This window comes from Salmo trutta, chromosome 35 (genome assembly GCF_901001165.1).
Source record: "Salmo trutta chromosome 35, fSalTru1.1, whole genome shotgun sequence".
NCBI lineage: Eukaryota > Metazoa > Chordata > Actinopteri > Salmoniformes > Salmonidae > Salmo > Salmo trutta.
Genome location: NC_042991.1, coordinates 38,303,106 through 38,325,443, shown reverse-complemented (window position 1 = coordinate 38,325,443; position 22,338 = coordinate 38,303,106). Strand labels below are relative to the sequence as shown.

The 22,338-nt window shown below is 40.9% G+C and overlaps 1 protein-coding gene across 1 annotated transcript; it reads right to left on the bottom strand.

Moving 5' to 3' along the window:
• Positions 1–5,709: 5,709 nt before the first annotated feature.
• baalcb (BAALC binder of MAP3K1 and KLF4 b) lies at positions 5,710–16,067 on the bottom strand. Its single transcript, XM_029734403.1, has 4 exons — positions 15,956–16,067; positions 14,019–15,398; positions 10,059–10,252; positions 5,710–7,591 (listed from the first exon to the last, which is right to left on the bottom strand). The coding sequence occupies exons 2-4, from the start codon at positions 14,203–14,205 to the stop codon at positions 7,409–7,411; spliced, it is 564 nt and encodes a 187-aa protein (XP_029590263.1). The 5' UTR covers positions 14,206–15,398; positions 15,956–16,067; the 3' UTR covers positions 5,710–7,408.
• Between the last annotated feature and the right edge of the window lie 6,271 nt (positions 16,068–22,338).

Here is a 22,338-nt window from a genome sequence, read left to right as displayed (position 1 = left end):
AAGTTTGACTCATGCCCTAACTGCATTACTTACCTTGATGTCTCACCAGTAGGAGAATCAGAAGAGGTGAACTCAAGTGCTGTTGCTTAGACAAATGTAAAGAGAAAAGTATGTTTTGAAAACTAAAAACTTCAAGTCATTTTTTCCCCCCACACACCGTAACAGCCTCTATGACTTGTGTTGTACTGTCATTTACTTACCATTGTATCTCCTAGTATAAAAATCAGAGAATGTAGGATAAACCCAGGGACTCCTGAATATAAAGAGACTATACACTTCAAGTCATTTGTCCCCACACTGTTTGTGGCTTATATAACTTTGACTCAGTGACGTCCCTTTCGCTGCATTTACACAGCACAGGAAGCCCAATTCTGGTTCAGTACATTACAAGAGCTGCAGGTAGAACTAGAGCTGCAGATATAACAAGAGCAGCAGATAGAGCTAGAGCTGCAGATAGAGCTAGAGCTGCAGATATAACTAGAGCAGCAGATAGAACTAGAGCTGCAGATATAACTAGAGCAGCAGATAGATATAGAGCTGCAGATAGATATAGAGCTACAGATAGAACTAGAGCAGCAGATAGAACTAAAGCTGCAGATAGAACTAGAGCTGCAGATAGAACTAGAGCAGCAGATAGATATAGAGCTGCAGATAGAGCTAGAGATGCAGATAGAACTAGAGCTGCATATAGAACTAGAGCTGCAGATAGAACTAGAGCTGCAGATAGAGCTAGAGCTGCATATAGAACTAGAGCTGCAGATAGAGCTAGAGCTGCATATAGAACTAGAGCTGCAGATATAACTAGAGCTGCAGATAGATCTAGAGATGCAGATAGACAAGAGATGCAGATAGAACTAGAGCTGCAGATATAACTAGAGCTGCAGATAGATCTAGAGATGCAGATAGACAAGAGATGCAAATAGAACTAGAGCTGCAGATAGAACTAGAGCTGCAGATATAACTAGAGCTGCAGATAGAACTAGAGCTGCAGATAGAACTAGAGCAGCAGATAGATATAGAGCTGCAGATAGAGCTAGAGCTGCAGATAGAGCTAGAGCTGCAGATAGAACTAGAGCTGCAGATAGAACTAGAGCAGCAGATAGATATAGAGCTGCAGGCAGATAGAACTAGAGCTGCAGATAGAACTAGAGCAGCAGATAGAACTAGAGCTACAGGTAGAACTAGAGCTGCAGATATAACTAGAGCTGCAGATAGAACTAGAGCTGCAGATATAACTAGAGCTGCAGATAGACATGACTACAGCTGCAGATATAACTAGAGCTGCAGGTAGAACTAGAGCAGCAGATAGAGCTAGAGCAGCAGATAGATATAGAGCTGCAGATAGAGATAGAGCAGCAGATAGATATAGAGCTGCAGATAGAGCTAGAGCAGCAGATAGATATAGAGCTGCAGATAGAGCTAGAGCAGCAGATAGATATAGAGCTGCAGATAGAGCTAGAGAAGCAGATGGATATAGAGCTGCAGATAGAACTAGAGCTGCAGATAGAACTAGAGCAGCAGATAGATATAGAGCTGCAGATAGAGCTAGAGCTGCAGATATAACTAGAGCAGCAGATAGAACTAGAGCAGCAGATAGAACTAGAGCTGCAGATATAACTAGAGCTGCAGATATAACTAGAGCAGCAGATAGAACTAGAGCTGCAGATATAACTAGAGCAGCAGATAGATATAGAGCTGCAGATAGATATAGAGCTACAGATAGAACTAGAGCAGCAGATAGAGCTAAAGCTGCAGATATAACTAGAGCAGCAGATAGATATAGAGCTGGAGATAGAACTAGAGCAGCAGATAGATATAGAGCTGACCTAATTCCTTGTTCTTTATACCAGAGAGGTGTTTGTTTTATTTAATTTATACATTTATATCTGAACGTTGGCCAAAGTTGTGTCCTGCTGGTTTTTATCCAATTATTGGCACAATAACTAATTGATCTAAAGATGAACAAAAGTGGGTTGCCTACGTAAACACAGCCTTACTATCTCAAGCCATATAAATGTGAGAATCAAAGGATGTAAACTGAAGTACTGTTGCTTAAATGAACGTGAATAGAGAAGCATCTGGTGAAACGTCCTTATCCTTACTGAGCATCCCAATAAAAGACTATATCACTTGAGCCTGGTCGTATTTTTTATCCCCTGAGAGCCCCATACAAACCACTTCTGTCCAAACCACTTTTATCCCCTGAAGCCGCTCTGTGGGGTGTCTGTTGACGTCAGCCCACCTCCTTCAGGACTGGGCCTGGAGCCCTTGGGGCCATTGGGGCCATTGTGAGGTCTTCTATAGTACCAATCGTTATAAGATAAAACATCCCGGCCCTGTCCGCATGTGGGGAAAACAACCTGTGGTTACCTAGTTTTCACAGAAAAAAATAAACTTTTTCAATCTCCATTTTCTTGTTGTCGGCTTGTTTTAGACAATTACAAAACTACATTTAAGAAAAGTACAACATGTCTGAAGATTACTTTTTGACATTGCCTGCTCCCAGAGCGTTCTCACTACTTAGAGAAATGTAATATGGTAGGGTTTCCCTCATGCCCCTTTTCATGACGGTGCTAGCTAGCTACCGACCACAAGAAGAAGAACACAAACAAACGGACTATACAGCTACAAGTAGAGAGTGGTGTTACAAAACAAACTGTACTAAATGTCTTACATGTGATGAAATGTTTTCCTCACGCACATATCTACGTGCAGTCTACTCGGACACCGGGTCTCCACAGTTCCCACTCTCCCACGCTGAATATCCTGAAGAGACACAGGGATTGTTTTTTTCTTTCGCAGGCTCTATTTCCCTACAGGGGAACATTATCAACCACAGGTCAGGATTTCTGACCTGGTTACATGTACATTGAACGCAGCAGCTTTACGGCATATTTTGTTAATTCTTTAAAATATGGGAAACAATGTTTGTTTTCCCCAAATTTGTTGGGAGTGGTCGAGGGGAATTCCCTATTATATCATTAATTGGACCGTAGACCCCATGCAGAGAAGCCCTATGGCTTCTAAAGGAGTTTTTACACGTCATTCTAGTGCAGTGTGGTACTACTTTTGACCAAGGCCCATAAGGCTCTTCAAAGGCTCTTTACAGACAGAGGCCAAGCTGTTTTTCCTCACACTGGCTTTATGAAGGAAGGCCTTATTTTTTTTTATTAGAAGATGATAGGATGCTATTGTGACTGTTCGTCTGTAGTCAAATGGTACCCCACTCCCTGAGTGTACAAAACATTAGGAACACCTGCTCCTTTCATGCCATAGACTGACCAGGTAAATCCAGGTGAAAGCTATGATCCCTTATTGATGTCACTTGTTAAATCCACATCAGTCAATTTAGATAAAGGGGAGGAGACGGGTTAAAGAAGTATTTTTAAACCTTGAGACAATTGGGACATTAATTGTATATGTGTGCCATTCAGAGAGTGAATGGGCAAGACAAAAGATTTAAGTGCCTTTTAAACAGGGTATTGTAGTAGGTGCCAGGGGCACTGGTTTTTGTCAAGAACTGCAACGCTGCTGGGTTTTTCACTCAACAGTTTTCCTGCGTGTATCAATAATTTTCCACTACCCAAAGGACATCCAGCCAACTTGAAACTGTGGGAAGCATTGGAGTCAACATGATCGTTCCTAATGTTTTGTACACTCAGTGTATATACTACCATAGAGTCCTAGTGCAATATATATATTTCATATAGGGAATAGGGTTGGGACTCAGAGTGTCGATCTCAGTTCATGGTAGATCCTGCTGAACAAACAGAAATATTGATGGTGTGCAGGGAAACAGCAGTAAACTACTCTGTGGTAGGTGGTCTCTGTCAGGTCCTGTCCTGTCTGCTCCCTTTACTCAATATTGTTTCAGTATGGGAGACCACGTACGCAACACACACATCAATGTCATTTACATCGGTCAATCTCCTCTTCTCAGATTCGTTGGCGTCGGCTCAGAGGAAGATCAGTTTCTTCTTCTGAGGATGGAAAGGGAGGAGCCTGGGTGATCCCCAGTCAGTCAGGTAGTCAGTTAGTCAGGTAGTCAGTTAGTCAGGTAGTCAGTCAGGTAGTCAGTTAGTCAGGTAGGTAGTCAGTCAGTTAGTCAGTTAGGTAGTCAGTTAGTCAGGTAGGTAGTCAGTCAGGTAGTCAGTTAGTCAGTCAGGTAGTCAGTTAGTCAGGTAGTCAGTCAGTCAGTCAGTCAGGTAGTCAGTTAGTCAGGTAGTCAGTTAGTCAGTCAGGTAGTCAGTTAGTCAGTCAGGTAGTCAGTTAGTCAGGTAGTCAGTTAGTCAGTCAGTCAGTTAGGTAGTCAGTTAGTCAGGTAGGTAGTCAGTTAGTCAGTCAGGTAGTCAGTTAGTCAGTCAGGTAGTCAGTTAGTCAGGTAGTCAGTTAGTCAGTCAGGTAGTCAGTCAGTCAAGTCAGGTAGTCAGTCAGGTAGTCAGTTAGTCAGTCAGTTAGTCACTTAGTCAGTCAGGTAGTCAGTTAGTCAGTCAGTCAGTTAGTCAGTCAGGTAGTCAGTTGGTCAGGTAGTCAGTCAGGTAGTCAGTTAGTCAGTCAGGCAGTCAGTTAGTCAGTCAGGTAGTCAGTCAAGCCAGGTAGTCAGTCAGGCAGTCAGTTAGTCAGTCAGGTAGTCAGTTAGTCAGTCAGTTAGTCAGTTAGTCAGTCAGTTAGTCAGTTAGTCAGTCAGGTAGTCAGTTAGTCAGTCAGGTAGTCAGTTAGGTAGTCAGTTAGTCAGTCAGGTAGTCAGTAAAGCCAGGTAGTCAGTCAGGCAGTCAGTTAGTCAGTCAGGTAGTCAGTCAGTCAGTTCGTCAGGTAGTTAGTTAGTCAGTCAGTCAGTTAGGTAGTCAGTTAGTCAGTCAGGTAGTCAGTCAAGCCAGGTAGTCAGTCAGTTAGTCAGTTAGTCAGTCAGGTAGTCAGTTAGTCAGTCAGTTAGTCAGGTAGTCAGTCAGGTAGTCACACACAAACAGACCCTAAGGTTTACTAATCATTTATACACAATCCACCATGATTATCTATCTAGACTAGATAAACGTTTATATGTTGGTGGACAATCAACCAGTGGACAATCAACCAGTGGACAATATTCCAGTAGACAATCAACCAGTGGACAATATTCCAGTGGACAATCAACCAGTGGACAATCAACCAGTGGACAATATTCCAGTGGACAATCAACCAGTGGACAATCAACCAGTGGACAATATTCCAGTGGACAATCAACCAGTGGACAATCAACCAGTGGACAATATTCCAGTGGACAATCAACCAGTAGACAATCAACCAGTGGACAATCAACCAGTGGACAATCAACCAGTGGACAATATTCCAGTGGACAATCAACCAGTGGACAATCAACCAGTGGACAATATTCCAGTGGACAATCAACCAGTAGACAATCAACCAGTGGACAATCAACCAGTGGACAATCAACCAGTGGACAATATTCCAGTGGACAATCAACCAGTGGACAATCAACCAGTGGACAATATTCCAGTACACAATCAACCAGTGGACAATATTCCAGTACACAATCAACCAGTGGTCAATCAACCAGTGGTCAATCAACCAGTGGACAATCAACCAGTGGACAATCAACCAGTGGACAATCAACCAGTAGACAATATTCCAACCAAAATGATCTGCAGATGGTATAAACATTTCAAGAATTCTAGGAAGTGACTTAAAAAAGGAAACGAAACTACAAAGAAGTCCCTATATGTTGATTTATTGTCAGTACTCAGTACAAATGTATACTGTCCATATTCATAAACTTGAACCAAAGCGTTAAGCCAAAATGACCTGACAAAGTGTACTTACAAGCTGTTACGTTAAAAAGTACAAATAGGTACCAAGATAATCACACTGAGGCAATATGTAATTTAGTAAAACACCACTGAAATACTGCTTAGTCAAGCCTGTTGTGGTACACTCACCAATATTCCAACCAATCAATATTGAATATAAGTCTCATCTTTAACCGTTTTTTTCTTATTTGCCAATCAGATTCATTGTGTTTTGTTTAAACGTATCTGTAACCATTCAGATTCATTGTGTTTTGTTTAAACTTATCTCTAACCAATCAGATTCATTGTGTTTTGTTTAAAACTTATTTCTAACCAATCAGACTCACTGTGTTTTGTTTAAAACTTATCTCTAACCAATCAGATTCATTGTGTTTTGTTTAAAACTTATCTCTAACCAATCAGATTCATTGCGTATTGTTTAAAACCAAGTAAATCCTAAGCCATTGATAACAAATGAATTGTTTCAATTGAATTAGAATGTATAAATTATATGAAGATTCTACACAGTGTTTCCGTCTAAAACTTTCGGAGAATTTCATTGAGAATCTGCTGATGCTACTGTAAGCATCCAATAGATCAGGGATGGGAAACTGATTCATTATTTCACTTTGGGGGGAGGGAATTTATCTGAGGGCCTTCAAAAGTGTGTGTGTGTGTGTGTGGGGGGGGGGGGGGTGGCGGCATTCCTGCAGTAGAAGAAGGATTTAAATAATCACACTTCATAAGTCAATCCATTTGAAACTAAATTGTCTCTCTGATTGAATCAAGCTCTCTTCATGTAGAGTTCATACTAGATATACAGTGGTGTGACCTCTTAAACAAGCCATTTAAGTCACTAGTTTATAAAGTCACTAGTACATCAAGTCATTCGTTTGTAAAGTCACTAGCTAGTTCATAAAGTTTTGTTCACAAAAAAGTGCCTATTCATTAGAAGACGTACCTTCTTGTAAACATCGTAATCTAAAAACGTTTTTTCATCCATCAAGACCAAACAAACACTGCCCAACGAGTTGCCCATAGAAATACTAAACATATACAGTACATTACAAAACTAGCTACTTCAAGACATGTTTCCTATTTAGGAACATTAGTTTATGTTACGTCTTCAAAATGGCCGATCATTCAGCCGCTACAGTGCAGTTCAGTTCATACCAGGTCAAAGTTGTACTTATGCTTTTTTTTTTTACATCTTGGTCCCAAGCCCAGCTTATAAAAGCATTAATCTTCGTTAGACAAAGTCACAAACTTTCTCATCCTAACAGCATTTGGTGTCATGTCCGTAGAGGTATCTCGCTTATCAGGTCTGGTCCCAGGCAAGATAGCGGATCAATTTGTGCCACAGATTCAAACCCTCTATCTCTATAATCAAATCATTATCTTTTTCATCCTCATGAACATCAAACAACATTTTGGTATCATTGTCTCTCTCCACCTCAAAGTAAAGTCCATTCAGCGATACAGTCTTTCTCACAGCGTTCATTGTCTTTCCAAACCACACTCTTGTCATTGACTTTCCAAACCACTTTCTGCCATTGACTTTCCAAACCACACTCTGTCATTAGCTTTGTCCTCTGTTACCCCTCAGACCTCAGTGTATCACAGTGTTATTCCCTAATGTTCCTACTACGTCCTTCAGCCACGTCCTTCAGGCCCTCCATAGGCTTCATGACCTCGAAGGTGGTGAGGGACTTCTCCTTAATCTTTCCACTCTTGTCCACGTGTCTGATGCTCTGTGTCACTGTGATGGTTACCTGCTTAGTGGACATCCTGTTGTCTTGCCATTTAGTCTGTGGGGGGGAACAAGTGTAACTCTTTATGAATGTGGTATATATGTGGTGTATACATTACCAGTCAAAAGTTTGGAAACACCAACTCTTTTAACGGATTTTCTATATTTTTTTACTATTTTCTACATTGTACAATAGTAATGAAGACGTCAAAACTATGAAATAACACATATGGAATCATGTAGTAACCAAAAAAGTGTTAAACAAATCAATATATATTTTATATATTCTTCAAAGTGGCCACCCTTTGCCTTGACGGCAGCTTTGCACACTCTCAACCAGCTTCATGAGGTAGTCACCTGGAATGCATTTCAATTAACAGGTGTGCCTTGTTAAAAGTTCATTTGTGGAATTTATTTCATTTTTAATGTGCTTGAGCCAATCAGTTGTGTTGTGACAAAGTAGAGTTGGTATACATAAGATAGCCCTATTTGGTAAAAGACCAAGTCCATAATATGGCAAGAACAGCTCAAATAAGCAAAGCGAAATGACAGTCCATCATTACATTGAACGTTTGTTCAAGTGCAGTCGCAAAAACCATCAAGCGCTATGATGAAACTGGCTCTGAGGACCGCCACAGGAAAGCAAGACCCAGAGTTACCTCTGCTGCAGAGGATAAGTTCATTAGAGTTACCTGCACCTCAGATTGCATCTGAAATAAATGCTTCACAGAGTTCAAGTAACAGACACATCTCAACATCAACTGTCCTTTGGTCTGATGAGTCCAAATTTGCGATTTTTGGTTCCAACTGCCGTGTCTTTGTGAGAGGCAGAGTAGGTGAACGGATTATCACCGCATGTGTGGTTGCCACCATGAAGCATGGAGGAGGAGGTGTGATTGTGTGGGGGTGCTTTGCTGGTGACACTGTCTGTGATTTATTTAGAATTCAAGGCACACTTAACCAGCATGGCTACCACAGAATTCTGCAGCAATATGCCATCCCATCTGGTTTGCACTTAGTGGGATTATCATTTGTTTTTCAACAGGACAATGATCCAAAACACACCTCCAGACTGTGTAAGGACTATTTGACCAAGAAGGAGAGTGAAGGAATGATGCATCAGATGACCTGTCCTCCACAATCACCCGACCTCAACCCAATTGAGATGGTTTGGGATGAGTTGGACCGCAGAGTAAAGGAAAAGCAGCCAACAAGTGCTCAGCACTTTAACACTTTTTTTGGGTTACTACATGATTCCATATGTGTTATTTCATAGTTATGAGGTCTTCACTATTATTCTACAATGTAGAAACTAGTAAGCGTGTCCAAAACTTTTGACTGGTACCCTATGTAGTATGAATGTGATGTGTTATGTTGGTACTCTTCAATTGTTACTAAAGAGAGAATGGTTAGTCACCATTATAAGAAAAAAACACTTTAGATAAGCAAACCATGAATTCAAAAATATACATTTGCGGTTGTTGACAAATGTTATGGAATATATTGCTTACGGATGTGGTATGTACAGGTTATGAATGTGTTATAAAGTGACTATGTAGGTACACTTGAAGTGTTACCGAAACAAGAATGCTTTATTACATTGTGGGTAAATCTAAAAAGTATTTAGTCAATGAATCTCATCCTCGACCTCCTCAACTTAAGAGTGTATTAGAACAAGGACCTTCTCCTCCAATGCTCTTACTGGTTCCCATTTTGAGAAGGAGATGAGAGAGAATCGTGGTTAATGGATAGATTTGACTTACTATTCCCTCAGTGAATAGAGTTGACTTACTATTCCCTCAGTGATAGTTGATTTACTATTCCCTCAGTGGATAGAGTTGATTTACTATTCCCTCAGTGGATAGAGTTGATTTACTATTCCCTCAGTGATAGTTGACTTACTATTCCCTCAGTGATAGAGTTGACTTCCTATTCCCTCAGTGAAATAGTTGATTTACTATTCCCTCAGTGATAGTTGACTTACTATTCCCTCAGTGATAGTTGACTTACTATTCCCTCAGTGATAGAGTTGACTTACTATTCCCTCAGTGATAGAGTTGACTTCCTATTCCCTCAGTGATAGAGTTGATTTACTATTCCCTCAGTGATAGATGACTTACTATTCCCTCAGTGGATAGAGTTGACTTACTATTCCCTCAGTGATAGAGTTGACTTACTATTCCCTCAGTGATAGAGTTGATTTACTATTCCCTCAGTGGATAGAGTTGACTTACTATTTCCTCAGTGATAGAGTTGACTTACTATTCCCTCAGTGATAGAGTTGACTTACTATTCCCTCAGTGATAGAGTTGATTTACTATTCCCTCAGTGATAGAGTTGATTTACTATTCCCTCAGTGATAGAGTTGACTTACTATTCCCTCAGTGATAGAGTTGACTTACTATTCCCTCAGTGATAGAGTCGCTTGACTTACTATTCCCTCAGTGGATAGAGTTGATTTACTATTCCCTCAGTGGATAGAGTTGACTTACTATTCCCTCAGTGGATAGAGTCGCTTGACTTACTATTTCCTCAGTGCGTAGGACGCTCCTTCTCTGTACTGTGACAGGTGAGGGCTGAAGCGCCTGGTGGTGGGAGGGCAGTATTGCAGGGTGGGCACTCGGCTTTACATTGTTCAGTCCTGCTTCAGACATGTCAGAGCACACCTGCAGATAGGCCTGGGCTGGGGCAGGCAAGCCGTCTTCAAAGGAATCTGCATCTAGAAGAAAAACACCTTTAATGTTCCCAGTTCTCAGTGCTAGGGGCGTCACTACAGACACCCTGGTTCAAATCCAGGCTATATCACAACTGGCTGTGATTGGGAGTCCCACAGGGTGGTGCACAATTGGCCCGGTGTGGCCGGTGTTGGCTGTCATTGTAAATAAGAATTTGTTCTTAACTGACTTGCCTAGTTAAATAAAGGTTAATAAAAAAATATATAATACAGCTTATTCCAACTAGTTTAATACAGCTTATTCAACCATCGATTGGCCCAGTGTTATCTGGGTGTGGCCGGTGTTGGCTGCCATTGAAAATAAGAATTTCTTCTTAACTGACTTGCCTAGTTAAATAAATGAATACAACTAGCTCCAAGGTCTAGATTTGCTTAAGACTCAGAGACATGGATAATGCATCAACAAAACACTTTTTTACTCCGTGGATTCAATGTTTTTCTCTGGTGTTTGTAAGTAGGAATCCATCACAAGCATAGGCTACTGTATCGTTCATGTCAGCGTTGTATCTCTTTATGACAGACTGGCAAACAGATTCACCACTGACTATGTGAAACGAGCGATACAAAGGGGCAGCGTACATTTTTGTTGTTGTTGAGAAAAAAGTCATTTTCAACAAATACCCAGCCAGGTCACCTGTGATTACAAGTCAGTATTCGACGTCCATCCATGTCTGAGGACGTCGGGAGACGATGTGGAAACCGGCCACTAGAGGCAACAGGGAGCGCTGTTACCTTCAAGTAGGTTTCAGTTTTGCTAGGGATGGCAGATGGGCATAAGCATCTGCCTCTGTTGCTAAAGGTTGCATGTTCAGAAAGAGAAAGTAGTTTTTTTGCATTTTTGTTTTAAGTTTATCCCAAACCTTAACACTTACCTTAACCATTCGGAGTTAATGCCTAACCTTAAGATTTTCGTATTTAATTTCCTAAACTTAACCTTAAAGACTTTGAAATTTGACATTTAGAACAACTTCTAAATTTGACGTTTAGAACAACTTCTAAATTTGACGTTTGAGAAACATGGATGAACGTCTAATTCTGACGTGAGACTGTGAGAGCTAGTTGAAACACCAGTGCTCGATGCATGGGTTAGTCACATCTGCACTAAGTGAATGAGTCATGCAGCCTAAACATTGTTTTCTTGTTACACATGATAATGGATCTCCCTTAGTGACCACTAAAATACTTACTATTTCCATGGCAACTGCATGCCTTTTGGCAATGTTTTCAACCTTTGCTGGCTTCAAACTCATTCCACAGAGGGCCTAGTGTCTGCTGGTTCTTCCTTTCAATTAAGACCTAGACAACCAGGTGAGGGGAGTTATTTAATAATCAGTGACCTAGACAACCAGGTGAGGGGATTTCCTTAATAATCAGTGACCTAGACAACCAGGTGAGGGGATTTCCTTAATAATCAGTGACCTAGACAACCAGGTGAGGGGATTTCCTTAATAATCAGTGACCTAGACAACCAGGTGAGGGGATTTCCTTAATAATCAGTGACCTAGACAACCAGGTGAGGGGAGTTCCTTAATAATCAGTGACCTAGACAACCAGGTGAGAGAAGTTCCTTAATAATCAGTGACCTAGACAACCAGGTGAGGGGAGTTCTTTAATAATCAGTGACCTAGACAACCAGGTGAGGGGATTTCCTTAATAATCAGTGACCTAGACAACCAGGTGAGGGGAGTTCCTTAATAATCAGTGACCAAGACAACCAGGTGAGGGGATTTCCTTAATAATCAGTGACCTAGACAACCAGGTGAGGGGAGTTCCTTAATAATCAGTGACCTAGACAACCAGGTGAGGGGAGTTCCTTAATAATCAGTGACCTAGACAACCAGGTGAGAGAAGATCCTTAATAATCAGTGACCTAGACAACCAGGTGAGGGGAGTTCCTTACTAATTAGTGACCTAGACAACCAGGTGAGGGGAGTTCCTTACTAATTAGTGACCTAGACAACCAGGTGAGGGGAGTTCTTTAATAATCAGTGACCTAGACAACCAGGTGAGGGGAGTTCCTTAATAATCAGTGACCTAGACAACCAGGTGAGGGGAGTTCCTTAATAATCAGTGACCTAGACAACCAAGTGAGGGGAGTTCCTTAATAATCAGTGACCTAGACAACCAGGTGAGGGGAGATCCTTAATAATCAGTGACCTAGACAACCAGGTGAGAGAAGATCCTTAATAATCAGTGACCTAGACAACCAGGTGAGAGAAGATCCTTAATAATCAGTGACCTAGACAACCAGGTGAGGGGAGTTCCTTAATAATCAGTGACCTAGACAACCAGGTGAGAGAAGATCCTTAATAATCAGTGACCTAGACAACCAGGTGAGAGAAGTTCCTTACTAATCAGTGACCTAGACAACCAGGTGAGGGGAGTTCCTTAATAATCAGTGACCTAGACAACCAGGTGAGGGGAGTTCCTTAATAATCAGTGACCTAGACAACCAGGTGAGAGAAGTTCCTTAATAATCAGTGACCTAGACAACCAGGTGAGGGGAGTTCCTTAATAATCAGTGACCTAGACAACCAGGTGAGAGAAGATCCTTAATAATCAGTGACCTAGACAACCAGGTGAGGGGAGTTCCTTAATAATCAGTGACCTAGACAACCAGGTGAGAGAAGATCCTTAATAATCAGTGACCTAGACAACCAGGTGAGAGAAGTTCCTTAATAATCAGTGACCTAGACAACCAGGTGAGAGAAGATCCTTAATAATCAGTGACCTAGACAACCAGGTGAGGGGAGATCCTTAATAATCAGTGACCTAGACAACCAGGTGAGGGGAGTTCCTTAATAATCAGTGACCTAGACAACCAGGTGAGAGAAGTTCCTTAATAATCAGTGACCTAGACAACCAGGTGAGGGGAGTTCCTTAATAATCAGTGACCTAGACAACCAGGTGAGAGAAGATCCTTAATAATCAGTGACCTAGACAACCAGGTGAGAGAAGTTCCTTAATAATCAGTGACCTAGACAACCAGGTGAGGGGAGTTCCTTAATAATCAGTGACCTAGACAACCAGGTGAGAGAAGATCCTTAATAATCAGTGACCTAGACAACCAGGTGAGAGAAGTTCCTTACTAATCAGTGACCTAGACAACCAGGTGAGGGGAGTTCCTTAATAATCAGTGACCTAGACAACCAGGTGAGGGGAGTTCCTTAATAATCAGTGACCTAGACAACCAGGTGAGAGAAGTTCCTTACTAATCAGTGACCTAGACAACCAGGTGAGGGGAGTTCCTTAATAATCAGTGACCTAGACAACCAGGTGAGAGAAGATCCTTAATAATCAGTGACCTAGACAACCAGGTGAGGGGAGTTCCTTAATAATCAGTGACCTAGACAACCAGGTGAGGGGAGTTCCTTAATAATCAGTGACCTAGACAAACAGGTGAGGCGAGTTCCTTAATAATCAGTGACCTAGACAACCAGGTGAGGGGAGTTCCTTAATAATCAGTGACCTAGACAACCAGGTGAGAGAAGATCCTTAATAATCAGTGACCTAGACAACCAGGTGAGGGGAGTTCCTTAATAATCAGTGACCTAGACAACCAGGTGAGGGGAGTTCCTTACTAATCAGTGACCTTAAGCGAGGAGTGAAAACCTGCAGACACTCGGCCCTCTGTGGAATGAGTTTGACACGTGTACTGTACATAGTGCAATACTTTGGACTAGAGATCTATATAGCAAATAGAATGGCATTTCAGATGCAGCCTAAAGCCGAACCAGGTAGGTTCTCTTACCAGGTGTGATGGTTTTCTCAGAGACTAAGCTTTCAGATGAGTTCTCAGAAGGGATATCCATACTCTGTATGGAGGAGAGTGGGATGTCTGTGTCTGTACTGGTCAGCCAGGTAGACTCTGTCTCCTTGGTCCAGCTCTCCAGGTACCTGGGCTCCAGAACATCAGTCCTGCTGCCACCACACCCCATGGTGCCTCCTATACTTCCCCCTACTTAGCAGGGAGGGAGGGATGAGACCAGGTTCTTCTCAGACAGAGAAAAAGGAGGGAGAGACCCAAACGGTGGGACTCTGGCTCTTGGGTCCTCTCAGACAGAGACAGACAGGTACCTCCGGGGGCAGAGAAGGGAGGGATCAGACCAGGTTCTTCTCAGACAGAGAAAAAGGAGGGAGAGACCCAAACGGTGGGACTCTGGCTCTTGGTCCTCTCAGACAGAGACAGACAGGTACCTCCGGGGGCAGAGAAGGGAGGGATCAGACCAGGTTCTTCTCAGACAGAGAAAAAGGAGGGAGAGACCCAAACGGTGGGACTCTGGCTCTTGGGTCCTCTCAGACAGAGACAGACAGGTACCTCCGGGGGCAGAGAAGGGAGGGATCAGACCAGGTTCTTCTCAGACAGAGAAAAACGAGGGAGAGACCCAAACGGTGGGACTCTGGCTCTTGGGTCCTCTCAGACAGAGACAGACAGGTACCTCCTCTCAGTGAGGGGCAGAGAAGGGAGGGATCAGAGATGCGGAACTAGGTTTTAGATGTGATTAGGAATCCCACTTCTCTTGAAGAGATAGCCCTTACTGAGACTTGTAAGCCCTGATGTTGTAGCCCTAAGCTAACCCTGATGTTGCCCTCTGAACCTTTGGTCTAATGGGTTGGTGAGTCAGCAGGAGACCTGGATGTCCTCTTGGTCGAATGGGTTGGTGGCCCAGCAGGAGACCTGGATGTCCTCTTGGTCGAATGGGTTGGTGGGCCAGCAGGAGATCTGGATGTCCTCTTGGTCGAATGGGTTGGTGGCCCAGCAAGGCGCCTGGGGTTGATTGCAATGTACCAAATACATGAGATCTAAGAAAAGAATCCGCCAGACGTCAAGGAATCAGCAGGAGGTCCAATCCTCTCTCAAGGGGAAGGTTGAGGTGGTTTGTAGTGGCATTCACTACCAGTACCCATTAGATTTTCTGCCATTTTCTTTAAATCACTTCAGTTGATTTGCTTCAGCAGAATTGTTGGGGGCTTTTTTTTTTCTCTACAGATTCCTGTTCCTCTGCAGGTGAAGTAGGACACACAGTGGGCGGGTCTTACATCTCACCTGGCCAACCTCTGCGCCTGCATTATCAACACCCCATTGGTCCAATGACATATCAGTCTAATCGGGGAGCCTGAGGGGTTTTGCCTAGGGAAAGGATGGAGAAAGCATGTCAACTGTCATTTGTTATGCATAAGAAAGTTGCATCTTGTTGTGTTATTAGCTGCTGTTTTATGATTTAAAGGAAATGACTCAAGTCTATAGGACACAGAAAGTAGGGTGTCTGTCATCTTTAATTGATTGTTTCCATGTCTAATATTTGGCGTGTTTTTGGACGTTTTTTGTGCAAAATGAAAATTCCTGTTGGGGATTTTGAAATCACACTGACATCATAACCAATTGAAATGCCATATTTTGTAATATATTTTTTTACCAATGTATCGAAATTCTGTATGCATTAGCGATGTATTGGCACACGCCTGTAATAACAGTGCGATAACACAGAGCACCACATCTATGTCGTTGTGGGCCATAATAACATCACAATAAATCAATGACGTTCCAATAGGAAATCAGACCGATGCGACTGAAGAAAAATAAAAATAAATATGAACGTGAATGGCTAATAATCAGCTACCCTTTCATGTGTTCATCTGATATAAAAAGCAATAACAATAGTCTTGCGCTTGCATTCATTTACTTACTATTTCACGGACATCCACCGGTTTCCTCTTTTTTTCCGCCTTGACCTCCTCTCCTCCTCGCATCTCTCCTTTCAGAGCGAGTAGCCTCCCACCAGAGCCAGTAAAACCATTGGGTCAATAATGACACTCCCCCTTCGCCGTGTGTGTGTGTGTGTGTGTGTGTGTACGTGTGTACGAGCGCGGGGGCATGGCGCTCGCAAGCGTGAACGAGCCTGCCCTATGCGCGCATATTAGTGCTTGTAGCCTATTTGAACGTTGATAGCAGAAATGCCACGTCATCTGCAGCCTCTTGATTCGTGTCTCACATATTCTCAAAATGGGGCTGTAGTGAAAAAACATACTGTCATTTATTAGACCTTCCTCTCTTGATTGAAGCATCACACTGGATTATATTTACAATGAGCACTACGGGTAATTACATTGTAATGAATTGCTCTTTGAAAAATATATTTTGTATTCCTTATTTTACCTGGGAGCTCAGAGTACATTGGAATTCAAAATCAACTAAAGTAAAAGCATATGTCATGATGCTGGATTTAAAATCCCTGACACACCTACTCTCTGCTCATTGTGAGGCATCTGTGTGTGAGTCAGATGTATTGTGTAATGCTAAAGAGATGAAGCGCATCCCAAATGGCACCCCATTCCCTAAATAGTGTACTACTGTTGATGAGGCCAATAGGACTATGGTCAGCAGGGAATATGATGCCGTTTGGGAACCTCCCATTATGGTCCTTGTTTCCCTACACAGAAAAAAAGGGTTATTCGTCTGTCCCCATAGGAAAACCTTTTAAAGAACACTTTTTGGTCCCAGGGAGAACCCTTTTGGGTTCCATGTAGGACCCTTTCCACAGAACCAAAAAGGGTTCTCCTTGGAACCAAAAAGGGTTCTTCCTGGAACCAAAAAGGGTTCTCACTGGAACCAAAAAGGATTCTCCTATGGGGGACAGCTGAAGAACCCTTTTGGAACTCTTTTTTTCTAAGAGAGTAGTGCTGTATCTCCTTTGTTATCCATTTATAGATTTTATTTGACATTATATTATAGATTATATTATAGATCGACTTTATAGATTATATTATAGATTATATTATAGATCGACTTTATAGATTATATTATAAATTATATTGTAAATGATATTATAATTGGATTTTATAGATTATATTATAGATTATATTATAGATCGACTTTATAGATTATATTATAGATTATATTATAGATCGACTTTATAGATTATATTATAGATTATATTATAGATAGATCGACTCCCACAGAATACTGCACTGCACACAATATGGAAAATATTTATGTAACTACAGTTGCGGCCAAATATGTTTTTTAAACATATTTTATTGAAGAAATAGGAATGTATTTATGAAAAGGACAATTGTGACAATATATTTGCACGCAACTGTACTTACATAAACATAAACATTTTCCATATTGTATGCCGTATTCCGTCGAAGTCAATCTATAATATAATCGATAATATAATCTACAATATAATCTATAATATAATCTATAATATGATCTACAATATAATTTATAAAGTTGATCTATAATATAATCTACAATATAATCTATAATATGATCTATAATATCATCTATAATATAATCTACAATATAATCTATAATATGATCTATAATATAATATAATCTATAAAGTTGATCTATAATATAATCTACAATATAATCTATAAAATTGATCTATAATATAATCTACAATATAATCTATAATATAATCTACAATATAATCTATAATATAATCTATAATATAATCTATAATATAATCTACAATATAATCTACAATATCAAATCAAATCAAATCAAATTTATTTATATAGCCCTTCGTACATCAGCTGAAATCTCAAAGTGCTGTACAGAAACCCAGCCTAAAACCCCAAACAGCAAGCAATGCATGTGAAAGAAGCACGGTGGCTGGGAAAAACTCCCTAGGAAAAACTCCTGAGAAAGGCCAAAAACCTAGGAAGAAACCTAGAGAGGAACCAGGCTATGAGGGGTGGCCAGTCCTCTTCTGGCTGTGCCGGGTGGATATTATAACAGAACATGGTCAAGATGTTAAAATGTTCGTAAATGACCAGCATGGTCAAATAATAATAATCATAGTAATTGTTGAGGGTGCAACAAGCACGTCCGGTGAACAGGTCAGGGTTCCGTAGCCGCAGGCAGAACAGTTGAAACTGGAGCAGCAGCATGGCCAGGTGGACTGGGGACAGCAAGGAGTCATCATGCCAGGTAGTCCTGAGGCATGGTCCTAGGGCTCAGGTCGTCCGAGAGAAAGAAAGAAAGAAAGAGAGAAAGAGAGAATTAGAGAGAGCATATTTACATTCACACAGGACACCGGATAAGACAAGAGAATACTCCAGATGTAACAGACTGACCCTAGCCCCCCGACACATAAACTACTGCAGCATAAATACTGGAGGCTGAGACAGGAGGGATCAGAAGACACTGTGGCCCCATCCGATGATACCCCCGGACAGGGCCAAACAGGCAGGATATAACCCCACCCACTTTGCCAAAGCACAGCCCCCACACCACTAGAGGGATATCTACAACCACCAACTTACCGTCCGAAGACAAGGCAGAGTATAGCCCACAAAGATGTCCGCCACGGCACAACCCAAGGGGGGGCGCCAACCCAGACAGGAAGACCACGTCAGTGGCTCAACCTACTCAAGTGACGCACCCCTCCCATGGACGGCATGGAAGAACACCAGTAAGTCAGTGACTCAGCCCCTGTAAAAGGGTTAGAGGCAGAGAATCCCAGTGGGAAGAGGGGAACCGACAAGGCAGAGACAGCAAGGGCGGTTCGTTGCTCCAGCCTTTCCGTTCACCTTCACACTCCTGGGCCAGACTATACTTAATCATAGGACCTACTGAAGAGATAAGTCTTCAGTAAAGACTTAAAGGTTGAGACTGAGTCTGCGTCTCTCACATGGGTAGGCAGACCATTCCATAAAAATGGAGCTCTATAGGAGAAAGCCCTACCTCCAGCCGTTTGCTTAGAAATTCTAGGGACAATTAGGAGGCCTGCGTCTTGTGACCGTAGCGTACGTGTAGGTACGCTCTCGTTGGCTAGCCCTCACTACATATTCGTCACCAAACCCACTGGCTCCATGTCATCTATAAGTCTTTGCCAGTTAAAGCCACACCTTGTCTCAGCTCACTGGTCACCATAGCAACACCCACCTGTAGCACGCACTCCAGCAGGTATATTTCACTGGTCATCCCCAAAGCCAACACTTCCTTTGGCCGCCTTTCCTTCCAGTTCTCTGCTGCCAGTGACTGGAACGAATTGCAAAAATCACTGAAGCTGGAGTCTTACATCTCCGTCTCTAACTTTAAGCATCAGCTGTCAGAGCAGCTTACCGATCACTGTACCTGTACACAGCCCATCTGTAAATAGCACACCCAACTAACTCATCCCCATATTGTTATTTATCCTCTTGCTCTTTTGCACCTCAATATCTCTACTTGCACATCATCATCTGCACATCTATCACTCCAGCGTTAATGCTAAATTGTTATTATTTCGCCTCTATGGCCTATTTGTTGCCTTACCTCCCTACTCTTCTACATTTGCACACACTGTACATAGATTTTTCTATTGTGTTATTGACTGTGCGTTTGTTTATGTGTAACTCTGTGTTGTTGTTTTTGTCGCACTGCTTTGCTTTATCTTGGCCAGGTCACAGTTGTAAATGAGAACTTGTTCTCAACTGGCCTACCTGGTTAAATAAAGGTGAAATAAATAAAAATAAAACATTTGTTCCGTTCCTGCCATTATTATGAGCCGTCCTCTCTTCAGCAGCCTCCTGTGGTCTCTTGAGCGTTTGCATAAATATTTGATTTTCTGAGTGAGAACTTCACTATAATGTCCACAAGAGGACAGTCACCGATCAATTATGTTGTTATACCAGAGTTCTGCACTGGTTGGTTGATATTTGTAACACACACACACACACAAACAAATATTTTCCATTATTCAGATATGAGATACAGTATCTCACTTAGCAGAAAAATAAATAAATCTCAGCAGTGTCAATCCTATAGAATCACTGGTTTCAGATTTACGTAATGAACTACAGAAGAGATATATCAAAACAAAAGATGTGCACCTTTTGTGTGTGTGTGTGTGTGTGTGTTTGGAATGTTACTAAAGAGATATGGCTTATCAACAGCTGCATTTAATCTGAGGTATTTGTGGAGGAAAACACAGTAATAGAACAGTTTCTTACATATATTTAGTGTAGATATATTTTCACAGATATTTAGTGTTGTCACGTCCTGACCAGTAAAGGGGTCATTTTGTTATTGTAGTTGGTCAGGACGTAGCAGTGGTGTGTTTGTTTTGTGTGTTTCGGGGTTTTTGGTGTATGTTCTATGTTTTGTATTTCTATGTGGGTTTTCTAGTTTGTCTATTTCTATGTTAGTTTTGGGAACGACCTCCAATTAGAAGCAGCTGGTTGTCGTTGCTTCTAATTGGAGGCCATATTTAAGTGGGTTTATTTTCTCTTGTGTCAGTGGGTGGTTGCTTCTTTGTATAGCTGTGTAGCCTTACAGGACTGTTGTTTGTGGTCTTGTTTGTTAAGTTTAGTGTTCACGTTGAAAAAAATTAAAGTATAAGTATGGACACTTACCACGCTGCGTATTGGTCCGATATTTCTTCCTCCTCAGAAGACGAAGCTTATGACAAGTGTAGATATATTTTCACAGATATTTAGTGTAGATATATTTCCACAGATATTTAGTGTAGATATATTTCCACAGATATTTAGTGTAGATATATTTTTACAGATATTTAGTGTGGATATATTTCCACAGATATTTAGTGTAGATATATTTTTACAGATATTTAGTGTGGATATATTTTGACAGATATTTAATGTAGATATATTTTCACAGATATTTAGTGTAGATATATTTTCACAGATATTTAGTGTAGATATAGTTCCACAGATATTTAGTGTATATATATTTCAGATATTTAGTGTAGATATATTTTCACAGATATTTAGTGTAGATATATTTTCACAGATATTTAGTGTAGATATATTTTCACAGATATTTAGTGTAGATATATTTCCACAGATATTTAGTGTATATATATTTTCACAGATATTTAGTGTAGATATATTTTCACAGATATTTAGTGTAGATATATTTCCACAGATATTTAGTGTAGATATATTTTCACAGATATTTAGTGTAGATATATTTTTTACAGATATTTAGTGTAGATATATTTTTTTACAGATATTTAGTGTAGATATATTTTCACAGATATTTAGTGTAGATATATTTTCACAGATATTTAGTGTAGATATATTTTTACAGATATTTAGTGTAGATATATTTTCACAGATATTTAGTGTAGATATATTTTTACTGATATTTAGTGTAGATATATTTTCACAGATATTTAGTGTAGATATATTTTTACAGATATTTAGTATAGATATATTTTCACAGATATTTAGTGTAGATATATTTTCACAGATATTTAATGTAGATATATTTAATATTCATAATAATTCAGACGTCTCTAAGGACTTGGCAACAAAACAACCTGTATCTACACACATCGATGATTAATGGATAGGTGACAGACGGTGGAATGCACCATAGGATTGAAGTATTTTTAGTCCCATATTTGGTTATGGGCTAGTCTGGGTACCAGTCTGTTTAGCCAAAGGCACATGACATGGAGTACAACGAGTGGAATGTAAGTTAAACAGACTGGCAACCAGGCTAGTCATGACAGTATTATGTAGACTGACAACCAGGCTAGTCATTACAATATTATGTAGACTGGCAACCAGGCTAGTCATGACAGTATTATGTAGACTGGCAACCAGGCTAGTCATGACAATATTATGTAGACTGGCAACCAGGCTAGTCATTACAATATTATGTAGACTGGCAACCAGGCTAGTCATTACAATATTATGTAGACTGGCAACCAGGCTAGTCATGACAATATTATGTAGACTGGCAACCAGGCTAGTCATGACAATATTATGTAGACTGGCAACCAGGCTAGTCATTACAATATTATGTAGACTGACAACCAGGCTAGTCATTACAATATTATGTAGACTGGCAACCAGGCTAGTCATTACAATATTATGTAGACTGGCAACCAGGCTAGTCATTACAATATTATGCAGACTGGCAACCAGGCTAGTCATTACAATATTATGTAGACTGACAACCAGGCTAGTCATTACAATATTATGTAGACTGACAACCAGGCTAGTCATTACAATATTATGTAGACTGGCAACCAGGCTAGTCATGACAGTATTATGTAGACTGGCAACCAGGCTAGTCATTACAATATTATGCATACTGGCAACCA

Coding starts and splice junctions, on each gene's coding strand:
- baalcb (XM_029734403.1), bottom strand. CDS start 14,205: ATGGGGTGTGGTGGCAGCAGGACTGATGTTCTGGAGCCCAGGTACCTG. Junction 10,253..14,018: donor TGAGAAAACCATCACACCTG/GTAAGAGAACCT, acceptor TTTTTCTTCTAG/ATGCAGATTCCTTTGAAGAC. Junction 7,592..10,058: donor TCCTACGCACTGAGGAAATA/GTAAGTCAAGCG, acceptor TCCCCCCCACAG/ACTAAATGGCAAGACAACAG.